Source organism: Coregonus clupeaformis, chromosome 11, assembly GCF_020615455.1.
Source record: "Coregonus clupeaformis isolate EN_2021a chromosome 11, ASM2061545v1, whole genome shotgun sequence".
NCBI lineage: Eukaryota > Metazoa > Chordata > Actinopteri > Salmoniformes > Salmonidae > Coregonus > Coregonus clupeaformis.
Window position 1 is genome coordinate 8807543 of NC_059202.1, and position 13638 is coordinate 8821180.

The 13638-nt window shown below is 44.2% G+C and overlaps 1 protein-coding gene across 1 annotated transcript; it reads right to left on the reverse strand.

Moving 5' to 3' along the window:
• Positions 1 to 438: 438 nt before the first annotated feature.
• Positions 439 to 3801, reverse strand: LOC121577410. The gene is made up of 3 exons (XM_045223641.1): positions 3677 to 3801; positions 3521 to 3579; positions 439 to 3212 (listed from the first exon to the last, which is right to left on the reverse strand). Exons 1-3 carry the CDS (start codon positions 3718 to 3720, stop codon positions 439 to 441), a joined length of 2877 nt encoding a protein of 958 aa, XP_045079576.1. The 5' UTR covers positions 3721 to 3801.
• Between the last annotated feature and the right edge of the window lie 9837 nt (positions 3802 to 13638).

A 13638-nucleotide genomic window follows, 5' to 3' on the forward strand; every position in this document is an offset into this window, starting at 1 on the left:
GGGGCATCAAAACTGCTAGAAGCAGCTTCATAGTCTCCAAAGCCACTGGATGCAGGAAGCTGTACACTGGGTCTGGAGGTCACATATTTGGGCTTCTTGCTGATGGGGACATTCACCTGTTGCTCAGAGATGGGAGAAGTCTTCCCTTGACCCAAGGGCTGCTTGCTAGTGAGCTTGGTAAATAAGATGGATTGACTAGAGAAGCCTTGTCTATCTAGGCCAGAAGGGTTGGAGGGGGCAGGTCTTGGTACACTGAAGACATAGCCAGTTTGTGACACTTTGTTTGGCTGCTGGGCATTGGGGACTTTGTCATTAGGGGCATCAAAACTGCTAGAAGCAGCTTCATAGTTTTCAAAGCCACTGGATGCAGGACGCTGAACACTGGGTCTGGAGGTCACATATTTGGGCTTCTTGCTGATGGGGACATTCACCTGTTGCTCAGAGACGGGAGAAGTCTTCCCCTTGACCCAAGGGCTGCTTGCTAGTGAGCTTGGTAAATAAGATGGATTGACTAGAGAAGCCTTGTCTATCTAGGCCAGAAGGGTTGGAGGGGGCAGGTCTTGGTACACTGAAGACATAGCCAGTTTGTGACACTTTGTTTGGCTGCTGGGCATTGGGGACTTTGTCATTAGGGGCATCAAAACTGCTAGAAGCAGCTTCATAGTTTTCAAAGCCACTGGATGCAGGACGCTGAACACTGGGTCTGGAGGTCACATATTTGGGCTTCTTGCTGATGGGGACATTCACCTGTTGCTCAGAGACGGGAGAAGTCTTCCCTTGACCCAAGGGCTGCTTGCTAGTGAGCTTGGTAAATAAGATGGATTGACTAGAGAAGCCTTGTCTATCTAGGCCAGAAGAGGTGGAGGGGGCAGTTCTTGGTACACTGAAGATATAGCCAGTTTGTGACACTTTGTTTGGCTGCTGGGCATTTGGGACTTTGTCATTAGGGGCATCAAAACTGCTAGAAGCAGCTTCATAGTCTCCAAAGCCACTGGATGCAGGACGCTGAACACTGGGTCTGGAGGTCACATATTTGGGCTTCTTGCTGATGGGGACATTCACCTGTTGCTCAGAGATGGGAGAAGTCTTCCCTTGACCCAAGGGCTGCTTGCTAGTGAGCTTGGTAAATAAGATGGATTGACTAGAGAAGCCTTGTCTATCTAGGCCAGAAGGGTTGGAGGGGGCAGGTCTTGGTACACTGAAGACATAGCCAGTTTGTGACACTTTGTTTGGCTGCTGGGCATTTGGGACTTTGTCATTAGGGGCATCAAAACTGCTAGAAGCAGCTTCATAGTCTCCAAAGCCACTGGATGCAGGAAGCTGTACACTGGGTCTGGAGGTCATGTCTTTGGGCTTAAGAGTCCGATTGATTGGGACTTTGTTCTGCTGCTCAGAAACTGAATGACCAGAGGACTGGTAGTTTGTGGGCTTGGGAAATAAGATTGATTGGCTAGGGGGGCTGACCTTTGGGTCACTCACATAGCCACCAGTTCTGTAAGGACCGCCTTGTCCAGGGGAAGAGTGGGAAGGTTTCTGTACAATAGGGGCATAGCCAGTCTGGGATGCTTCGCTTGGCCACTGGACATTGGGGACTTGTTCAGCCTGAGCATTGTAACTGCTAGAGACACCTGCATAGCTTCCAAAGGTAGAGTCGGCATTATGAAAGCTACTTGGTTTGTAGGCTACATCTTTGGGCCCTTGTTCAATGGGGATTTGTTGGCGCTGCTCAGAGACGGATGGAGACATCTTCCTGGGACCTGGCTGGTAGCTTGTGGGCTTGGGAAATTGGATAGCTGGATTCACTTTTGAGGTACTCACATAGTCACTACTGCTAGGAGAGCCTTGAACAGAGAAAGGTCTAGACAGGGAAGGTTTTCGTACAATGGGGACATGACCAGTTTGTGCGGCTTTGGTGAATTCAGATGGAGAAGTCTTCCCATGACCCAGGGGATAAGGGAATGGGATGGATGGGCGAGGGGGGCTGAGTCTTGGGGCACTCAGGTAGCCACCACTGTTGGAAGACAAAGCTTGTCCATCCTTTCCAGAGGAAGAACTGGAAGGGGAAGGCCTTTGTACAGTAGGGGCATAGCCAGTTTTTGACACTTTGAACGGCTGCTTGACATTAGAGACTTGTTCACTCTGGGCCTCAAAACTGTTATAAGCACCACCATCGTTTCCAAAGGTTGAGCCAGCATTAGAAAAGCTTCCATAGGTCTTTGAAACAGATTCCCCTGCAGGGACTTTGTTAGAATGATACAAGGGTACAGAATCAGGGCATTTACTGCCATAATAACCACTGGGCGAAGCTGGATCTTGGATAGAGATGAGAGGATCAGGGACAGATGTCCTTGCACTGAGGCTTTGGAGAGGCTCATGGGGCTGTAGGTTGATGGTTGTGACCCATTCATTCTGGTTGGATCCAGTACTGACTGGCTCTCTCAAACCCCAGGTTGAACTGTAGCCATTTTGGGCAAGCCTTTGCTCAATAGGGACATAGCTAGTTTTGGATATTTGGCTTGGTGGCTGAATGCTGGGGACTTGTTCATTCTGCACAGTGTCAAAGGTTGTTTGGAAAGGTATATCTAGCTTAAGGAAGCTGTTCCTCATAGACTTCACAAATTGTTTTAAATCATGAATGGTTGCAAAACTGACATCCTTGACAATGCTACTCAGTGCCGGCCTCTCATGTAAAGGGTTGTAGGGAGTTTGGACATCCTTACCAGTGCTAGCATTTTCAGGCTCTTGAACAAAGGTGTCGGACGGAGCTGGGATGATCTCATTGGGCTCATGCTCTGTGGAGGTTCTGGTCTGGGCAGAGTCAGAATGGCTAGAAACATGATCGTCATAGACACTGGAGTAGTTTGCCTGCTCCACGGTTTCTCTTAGCTCATATTCACTTGGGACAGTTCCACCCTTGGTGAGGCTTAATCTGCTTGGCATAGGCTTTGGTTTAGTTGGAGTGGAGACAAGTTGCGTGTACTGCCCAAGCTCCTGGGATTGGGGGACTGGTTCTCTCTGCACAGAGACAAAGCTGGGTGCTGGTTTCCCTCCACTGAACTGGTAGCTGGTGGCTGCAGAGCCAGAGTCCGAACCAGACCTTGGAAAGCCTCCAGAGTTCAGGAGGCCTGAGGCATCTCCATAAGGGGCAGGCATACCTCCATAGCTGTTGGACTCAATGTTACGGAATGGATATTTACGCAGAACAGGGTTTCCTGAGGACAAACAAGGTGTAAGGTTTAGCCCAGGGGTGTCAAACTCATTCCACGGACGGACAAGTGTCTGCAGGTTTTTGGTTTTTCCTGTCAATTAAGACCTAGACAACCAGGTGAGGGGAGTTCCTTACTGGTTAGTGACCTTAATTCGTCCATCAAGTACAAGGGTGGAGAGAACCCGCAGACACTCGTCACTCCGTGGAATGAGTTTCACACGTGGTTTAATATTATTAAGGTTGCTATACTATTCAGGTCAATATGCAAGACATGCTTATTACCAAACGGGACAGAGTCTGCAGAATTCTCACCTTTTTGGGCAGGTAAACAGTTAGCACCGTCAAACAATAGAAAACAAATCCAGAAGGCCCTGTAAAACATTGGAATTAGAAATAGGCCACCATAAACCACTTTACCAACTTACAAACTAACAAACAGAAGACAATTAATTCAGCAATTGAACTTACCTGAAAGTGAGCCCAGGAGCCATAGTAGTCTTCTGATACGCCATCACACTAGAAACCCCAGCAGCTATGGAGAGAGATACCAGCCCAGTAGAACTTCCCTGTGAGAACCTTTCTGCCTTAACTGGGAGAGTGCTGGGGTCATGTATTCATTAGTGCAAACAGTTGCAAAACATTTGTTAACGATAAACATTTTGCAACAAAAACTAAAGTTCCTATTAAAGAAATTCAGGTAGGTCCCTCCCTGTTTTGTTCAGTTTGGTTCCGTTTGGTTTCTAGTGAATATACCCCTGGGGTGCGGTCAGTTCGATTCAATGTTTGCTACGTTGTGTGACGGTTTGTACTGAATGACATGTTTCCCCAAAACGGTGCGCACCATTCTTCAGCAACCTTTGAGGTACGTTTGCTATCGTTTCATCAGTGTGGCCTCATCGATAACTGTGACCATTTGAAATCGCAAAACTCGTGCAGCACACGCCATACAATCTCCCTCTGGGCCACCATAATCACACCGTTCTTCAACTGGTCGTTCAGTACAGTACGTTTCCTTTGAATTCAACGTTGCACAACGTTTTGTCATACTGAAGGCACCCCTGCTCTCTGGCTGGCTGATTACACAGCTGAAAATGTGACCAATCTGTGACCCAGTCCCACAGACACAGGTGTAGCCATTAAATAAGAAGGTCCCATTTTGAATAGAACACCACTCTTCCAATTGATTAGTCCATTCCAAATTAAATCATCAGCTTAGATATCAGTATGGCTGCAGGTACACAGGCAGCCCAATTGTGATATTTTTCCCACTAATTGGTCTTTTGACCAATCACATCAGGTCTTTTCATACCAGATATTTTTCAGAGCTGATCTGATTGGTCAAAAGATTGGTTGCAAAACTTTTCATAAACGGAAGCAAATGGAACAGAACGGGGAGGGACCTACCTGATCTTGTTCAATATAAACTCTCATTTTGCTCTGTTTGTGTCCCTTTGGTTCTTAAACGGTAAACAATTTCTGAAATGAATACACCCCTGGATTTCCTTTCACCTCCTACTGTTTCAGGTAGCACAGGCCCTGGGAGGCTGATATTAATATCCCGATTCACTGACTGCTAGTGATGGGAAACCAAGGCTTTCTGAAGACTTTGGCGCTTTCACCAAATTGTGCCGAAAACCGGTTCATTACTCTGAGCTTTATTATCTGTTCACAATGCACATTAGTGACATCTGCTGGTCAGCAATATAGCAGCGTGTAATTATAAGATAAAAACAAAATTCTAAAACTTTGTAGCGCAATGGTAAGTCGTTGGCTTTAGTAGCCTATAATTAGTTGGAATACCAGGTTCGCATTTTACATAATTCTTCCCTTTTTTGCCTTCAAGTTTACAAAATAAAAAACTGAATCTATGGCATTATTTTGGATACTTAAGACAGAAGCTTATACTATACTAAATAAAACAAATTGTTTGAACAACAGTTTAGAAAGTGTGGTTTCACATAAAACAATTTTAAAAATAGTGTGCCAACAGGATTCGTCTTCATACCCTCACGACCCTGAATGTTCCATTTAAGTGATAATGCCAGAGAAGCCGGTATTCGGAGGATATATTGGCATGGGTGTTGTTAGGCCTGTGATGAAGGCGAGGGCCGGCAAACCGTGCCAATATATCCTCCAAACACCGGCTTCGAGGGCATTATCACTTTTATAAAACGGGTTACCAACATATTCAAATAATGGTTAACATTTTTCATAAAAAAAGTTATTTTGATGAATTTCTTCATTGTATTTCATCCTTCTACAAGATATAGTCCTGACACAAATCTAGGGTTGCTACCCAAGCCGGATGGTCGTTCGTTCTATCGGTTCGGTTGCCAGAGACACGACCCAGTTGTTCTGTATCTATGGACACGACCCAATTGTTCGTTCTAAATGTTCCATTGCCACACTGGCTGGCAACGATCTTATCCCTTGCTTGCTAGCTAGTCAACTACGGCTAATTTACAGTAATGTCAAACAGTGCAGCCAGAATAACAACAAAGTAGCTGCATTTGCATTTGTTTAAGCTGTTTTCTAGTGACATTTATTTGGACACATCCATAACGATGAGCTAATGAGGCGCGTTTTTGCCTGACAGAAAATGTGCTCTCTCGTCAGGACACTGTTGTTCAGAGGAGCTAGCCAATAATATGGTGTCCAGTAGAGGTCAGTGTTTCAAAGCAGCTTGGAATTGAAGAGAGCACCGGAACCACCCGAAATCAGTGGAGTCTCGCATTTTGCAACACACGGTTTGAAAAAGCACATGATCAAACGAAGCTTTGGACGTCATTGATGATGTACCTCTGATAAAGTGATACATGCATTGGCACACTGCTTCGAAGTTAACTGCTTAGTGATTTCGAAGCATGCCTCTGCGCTCCGGTATCAACGGTAAGATAACTACTGACTGCCTTTGTGCTATCTGAATAGCTGAGTATCTGGGGGGAATAGATCATTGAGGTGAGTGAAACCTTTAAAGTGCTGTTTAGAATATTCAGAGACTTCTATTCAACAAGATAATTGAGGCACATATAGGTCTATTGAATGAAAATGCCCCTGGTTCATGTTCTACCCCGCTGATTGAATGAAGGTGTACAGAAGCCTGCCTGCCAGCTCACTGAATTAATGATGGCTGTGTTTTGTGGGCACTGGCAGGGCGTGGAAAAAGTGAATCTGGAATAAGCGGAAGGAGGCCACAGAGCTGACGCTGAATATGGAGACTAGCATTCCGCAAGAGGAGGCAGAACTGTAGGCAGCTACTAGTGATGGGAAACTGAGGCTTTCTGAAGCCTTTGGAGCTTTCACCAAATTGTACCGAAAAACTGTTAATTACTCTGAGCTTTTCACACAATGCACTTTAGTGACATCTGCTGGTCAGTAATGAAAAGCAATGTTTGATGTTTATATACAGTATACGTTTTTTCCACAATATTAATCAAATCTCTGAGGCGCAGTGGTTAGTTGCGGGTCTTAGTAGCTTACTATTAGTTACTGTTACAGGTTCGCACCTTCCATCATGCTTCCCTTTTTTGCTGTGAATCCCTTTTTTTTCTGTCAAAAACTGTGAATCTATGACATTATTTAGGATAGACGCTTATACTTGACTAAACAAAAGGAATTGTTTGAACAACAATTTACAGAAAGTATGGTGTCACAAAACAATTTTCTAAATAATATGCCTTCACTGGGATTCAACCCCAATCCCTATCATCAGTGAGTGTTCTGGTCCCCAAGATCCCGACTCTACCTGCTAAGCTACTGTTCAGGTGACACTACATGAAAAAATCCTAACTACATTGTATGATGTCAAGTAGAGGTCAGTGTTTCAAAGCAACTTGGAATCAAAGAAAGCACCGGAACCACAGCAAAATCAGTGGGATCTCGTATTTTGCAACACATGGTTTGAAAAACCACTTGATCAAACAAAGCTTCAGACGTCATTTAGCACGTGATACTGTTACTTTGAAACAAGCATCGGTACATTGAGTCGGATTAGTAGTGCTTTGAAAATGGCATCGGAGCTCCGGTATCAATCGTCCCATCACTAGCAACTACTGTCACCATGTGTTGCAGAGTCATCATTATAGCCTACAGAGTTACTGTAGCTAAACTACAGTTTAAGCCTCTGGCATTTTATTGGGTGCCATTTCGGCAACTTAGAAGATACACTATATATACAAAAGTATGTGGATACCCCTTCAAATGAGTGGATTTGGCTATTTCAGCCACACCCGTTGCTGACAGGCGTATAAAATCAGGCACACAGCCTTGCGGTCTCCATAGACAAACATTGGCAGTAGAATGGCCTTACTGAAGAGCTCAGTGACTTTCAATGTGGCACCGTCATAGGATTCCACCTTTCCAACAAGTCAGTTCGTCACATTTCTGCCCTGCTAGAGCTTCCCCGGTCAACTGTAAGTGCTGTTATTGTGAAGTTGAAACATCTAGGACCAACAACGGCTCAGCAGCGAAGTGTTAGGCCACACAAGCTCACAGAATGAGACCGCCGTGTGCAGAAGCTCGTGTGCAACACTCACTATTGAGTTCCAAACTGCCTCTGGAAGCAACCTAAGTGTATGTAAACTTCCGACTTCAACTGTATTGAAGCAACACCTCAAGACATCAGTCAGGAAGTTAAAGCTTGGTCGCAAATGGGTCTTCCAAATGGACAATGACCCCAAGCATACTTCCAAAGTTGTGGCAAAATGGCTTAAGGACAATAAAGTCAAGGTATTGGAGTGGCCATCACAAAGCCCTGACCTCAATCCTATAGTGTGGGCAGAACTGAAAAAGCGTGTGCGAGCAAGGAGGCCTACAAACCTGACTCAGTTACACCAGCTCTGTCAGGAGGAATGGGCCAAAATTCACCCAACTTATTGTGGGAAGCTTGTGGAAGGCTACCCGGAATGTTTGACCCAAGTTAAACAATTTAAAGGCAATATTCCCAAATAAATAATTCTCTCTACTATTATTCTGACATTTCACATTCTTAAAGTAAAGTGCTGATCCTAACTGACCTAAGACAATGAATTTTTACTAGGATTAGTTGAGTTGAAATGTATTTGGCTAAGGTGTATGTAAACTTCCGACTTCAACTGTAGCCCCGCTTATATATTTGGTTATGAAAATAAAAAGCTTCAAAAGTGTATCTTTATCGTGATATGCCTGCGTTTCCATTGTTATGATGGAATGGCCCAGTTGTGACTAATGGCCTCCTTATGGAGATGACAGGTGGATGTAAGTGTATAAGTAGATAATATTATACTGGATCATCATGCAGCTGCTGCTCCTCCTCCCAGTCCAGTATAATCATGCCCTCATGTACAGTGGGGAGAACAAGTATTTGATACACTGCCGATTTTGCAGGTTTTCCTACTTACAAAGCATGTAGAGGTCTGTCATTTTTATCATAGGTACACTTCAACTGTGAGAGACGGAATCTAAAACAAAAATCCAGAAAATCACATTGTATGATTTTTAAGTAATTAATTAGCATTTTATTCAATGACATAAGTATTTGATACATCAGAAAAGCAGAACTTAATATTTGGTACAGAAACCTTTGTTTGCAATTACAGAGATCATACGTTTCCTGTTGGTCTTGACCAGGTTTGCACACACTGCAGCAGGGATTTTGGCCCACTCCTCCATACAGACCTTCTCCAGATCCTTCAGGTTTCGGGGCTGTCGCTGGGCAATACGGACTTTCAGCTCCCTCCAAAGATTTTCTATTGGGTTCAGGTCTGGAGACTGGCTAGGCCACTCCAGGACCTTGAGATGCTTCTTACGAAGCCACTCCTTAGTTGCCCTGGCTGTGTGTTTCGGGTCGTTGTCATGCTGGAAGACCCAGCCACGACCCATCTTCAATGCTCTTACTGAGGGAAGGAGGTAGTTGGCCAAGATCTCGCGATACATGGCCCCATCCATCCTCCCCTCAATACGGTGCAGTCGTCCTGTCCCCTTTGCAGAAAAGCATCCCCAAAGAATGATGTTTCCACCTCCATGCTTCACGGTTGGGATGGTGTTCTTGGGGTTGTACTTATCCTTCTTCTTCCTCCAAACACGGCGAGTGGAGTTTAGATCAAAAAGCTCTATTTTTGTCTCATCAGACCACATGACCTTCTCCCATTCCTCCTCTGGATCCAGATGGTCATTGGCAAACTTCAGACGGGCCTGGACATGCGCTGGCTTGAGCAGGGGGACCTTGCGTGCGCTGCAGGATTTTAATCCATGACGGCGTAGTGTGTTACTAATGGTTTTCTTTGAGACTGTGGTCCCAGCTCTCTTCAGGTCATTGACCAGGTCCTGCCGTGTAGTTCTGGGCTGATCCCTCACCTTCCTCATGATCATTGATGCCCCACGAGGTGAGATCTTGCATGGAGCCCCAGACTGAGGGTGATTGACCGTCATCTTGAACTTCTTCCATTTTCTAATAATTGCGCCAACAGTTGTTGCCTTCTCACCAAGCTGCTTGCCTATTGTCCTGTAGCCCATCCCAGCCTTGTGCAGGTCTACAATTTTATCCCTGATGTCCTTACACAGCTCTCTGGTCTTGGCCATTGTGGAGAGGTTGGAGTCTGTTTGATTGAGTGTGTGGACAGGTGTCTTTTATACAGGTAACGAGTTCAAACAGGTGCAGTTAATACAGGTAATGAGTGGAGAACAGGAGGGCTTCTTAAAGAAAAACTAACAGGTCTGTGAGAGCCGGAATTCTTACTGGTTGGTAGGTGATCAAATATTTATGTCATGCAATAAAATGCAAATTAATTACTTAAAAATCATACAATGTGATTTTCTGGATTTTGTTTTAGATTCCGTCTCTCACAGTTGAAGTGTACCTATGATAAAAATGACAGACCTCTACATGCTTTGTAAGTAGGAAAACCTGCAAAATCGGCAGTGTATCAAATACTTGTTCTCCCCACTGTATCTGTCTAACAAGTCAGTCAACAAACTAAAGTAGCTTTTTTTTTACTGGCTTTTCCGCAGCAGTAAATAGTCTGCCATGGTTCATGATTCATTAATAAGAGTTATGCCGGCAGCAGTGCAGTGTGTGTCAGAAAGAATACAACAGCATATCACATCCAGTGAAAGGATGTCAAGGCTTTTACAGGATGGTGGGTAAACATCCTTGTCTGGTGCAATATTTCACACTATCAGTCTCTCAACTGAAAACTCACACACATACAGAGACATACACACACACAAACTGCATCTGCATCCATCTCTCCACATACACACACTTGAACGTGTGTGTGCATGTGTGTCATATCTATGCCTGCGTGTTATACTGTATGTGTCTGTCTGTCTGTCTGTCTGTCTGTCTGTCTGTCTGTCTGTGTGATCTGTGTTTGTGTGTGTTCTACACTCGTAGAAAAAAAGGTTTCTAAAGGGGTTCTTCAGCTTTCCCCATAGGATAACCCTTTTGGGTTCCCAAGGGTTCTACCCCCAAGGGTTCTACCTGGAACCCAAAAGGGTTCTACCTGGAACCAAAAAGGGTTCTACCTGGAACCAAAAAGGGTTCTTCAAAGGGTTCTCCTATGGGGACAGCCGAATAACCCTTTTAGGTTCTAGATAGCACCTTTTTTTCTAAGAGTTTAGATGCCTGTGTGTTATCCTTGCCTATAGCTCAGTTGGTCATCCTGGGCCCTGTGTAGCTCAGTTGGTAGAGCATGGCGCTTGCAACGCCAGGGTTGTGGGTTCGTTTCCCACGGGGGGCCTGTATGAAAAAAGTACGAAAATGTATGCACTCACTAACTATAAGTCGCTCTGGATAAGAGCATCTGCTAAATGACTAAAATGTAAAATGTAAAGGGAAATCTTAATGCTACAGCATACAATGACATTCTAGACGATTCTGTGCTTCCAACTTTGTTGCAACAGTTTGGGGAAAGCTCTTTCCTGTTTCAGCATGACAATGCCCCTGTGCACAAAGTGTGGTCCATACAGAAATGGTTTGTCGAGATTGGTGTTGAATAACTTGACTGGCCTGCACAGAGCCCTGACATCAACCCCATCGAACACCTTTGGGATGAATTGGGATGCAGACTGCGAACCAGGCCTAATCGCCCAACATCAGTGCCAGACCTCACTAATGCTCTTGTGTGTTGTATCAAGTGAGAAATGCCTCTTGCATGTGTGTAGATCTTTGTTTAGATCGCACTGTGTGATGTGCTGTCATCTATTTTTACACGTGAATCCCGGTTTCAACTGTACCAGGCAGATGGCAGACGTGTATGGCGTCATGTGGGTCAGCGGTTTGCTGATGTCAACGTTTTGAACAGAGTGCCCCATGGTGGCTGTGGGGTTTTGGTATGGGCAGGTATAAGCTACGGACAACGAACACAATTGCATTTTATCGAGAGCAATTTGAATGCACAGAGATACCGTGACGAGATCCTGAGGCCCATTGTCATGCCATTAATCCGCCTCCGTCACCTCATGTTTCAGCATGATAATGCACAGCCCCATGTCGCAAGGATCTGTACACAATTCCTGGAAGCTGAAAATGTCCCAGTTCTTCCATGGCCTGTATACTCACCAGACATGTCACCCATTGAGCACGTTTGGGATGCTCTGGATCGACGTGTACGACAGCGTGTTCCAGGTCCCGCCAATATCCAGCAACTTTGCGCAGCCATTGAAGAGGAGTGGGACAACATTCCACAGGTCACATTCAACAGCCTGATCAACTCTATGTGAAGGAGATGTGTCTCGCTGCATGAGGCAAATGGTGGTCACACCAAATATTGACTAGTTTTCTAAACCAGACCACTACCTTTAAAAAAAAAAGGTATCTGTGACCGACAGATGCATATCTGTATTCTCAGTCATTTGAAATCCATAGATTAGGGCCTATTTAATTTATTTCAATTGACTGATTTCCTTATATGAACTGTAACTCAGTAAAATATTTGCAATTGTTGCATGTTGCATTTATTCTTGTTCAGTGTAAAATAATGTATCTTTCATCTCTCTGTGTTTTAATAATAATCTCACAGGAGAAATCATCAGAGCAAGGGAAACAGCGCCCCTCAGTACGTATAGCCCATGTATCTGATGCTATCTGGAACAAAAGAGTATGACATGTTGCCGCCGTAGCGTTTGATTGATTGATTGATGCCAGAAATCATTTGGCCTCCCTTGATAAAATAAATAAGTAAAATAATTACCCAATCAGCGTTGAGCTGAGCTGTTTGGATTTGGCTTCACACCAATCACATCCTAAGCAAAACGTCATCATTGTCAGAAAAACGTGTCTGTTTCTGATCTGCTTGTGTTGATGTTCTGCAGTAGCTAGCTTGCTAAATCGGCCATTTCCTAAGCTATGGATTGAGATGGGGATTTGGACTTGTGGTTTTCACTTAATTCTCTGTAGAGGCCAATGATTATGATGGCGATTCTGATCTAACCATAAATTCATATATTATGCCACTGCCTGAGACGATTGAAGTTCAATATGTAGCCTAGATGCAGCCTAGTAGGCTCACATAAACTAGCTAGCTAACTTATCTGCTTCATTGTTGCCCATGCAAGAAAGTTAGGCTAGCAAGCATTTTAGCTAGGTAGCCTATGATAACAAAAACTAAGAGGATAGACCGTTTTGCCTAAATGAAAGAGAGGAGGATGGCATTGGCGTTCAACTATTGTTTATTGCCATTCACAACTATGTAAAAATAGCCTACACAAAGCCAACACGTAAAAACATTGCAGCCTGCAGGTAGAAAATATCCTGATGAAAAGAAATATCCTATAAATCACATTGGCTAGGCATGGCCTGTCTGCAACAAACTTGAAACATTGTATCAACTATCAACTGGGCTGCCTGAAACTCGTGCTAGCAAACTTGAAACATTGTATAAAATATTCTGGGCCCTCAGAGTTTCCCGGGCCAGTGAGCTCGGGACAGACACAGCTGTAGGCTATTTGTGCAAGGGATAAGAAGTAATCAGGTATTTTATAATGTTTCCACTGGATCAGAGCATTACATTTTTCCCTTTCATGCTAAGTGGTTTCCAAAAGGGAGAGAGCTGGAAATATTGTTCAAATACTTTGAGGAACTATTGTCCTTCTCAATTTATTCTAAAAACAGACTTGCTGTTTGAGATGAAGAAAAGTTACGTTGAGAAGCTCCACAGCTCATTAGTGGTGGTGAGTTAAGACAATCAGAAATAATATCAGACATCCCCAACTGGGCACATTTATAGGCCTAAATTTGCACGCAGGCCAGGTAGACTAGTCCTACTTCTATATGAGTAATCAAGTGCGCGTCCTTACCTAACATTGACAGGAGCATTACTAACAAAAGACGATCACTAAATTGACAACTCATAAATGGAATGAAATAAACAAAAACGTGTTTCTCACAAGTGTAGCATAGGTTGTAAATTCTGCAAAACACATGTCCAATCCGACAATGAGAATGGTAAATA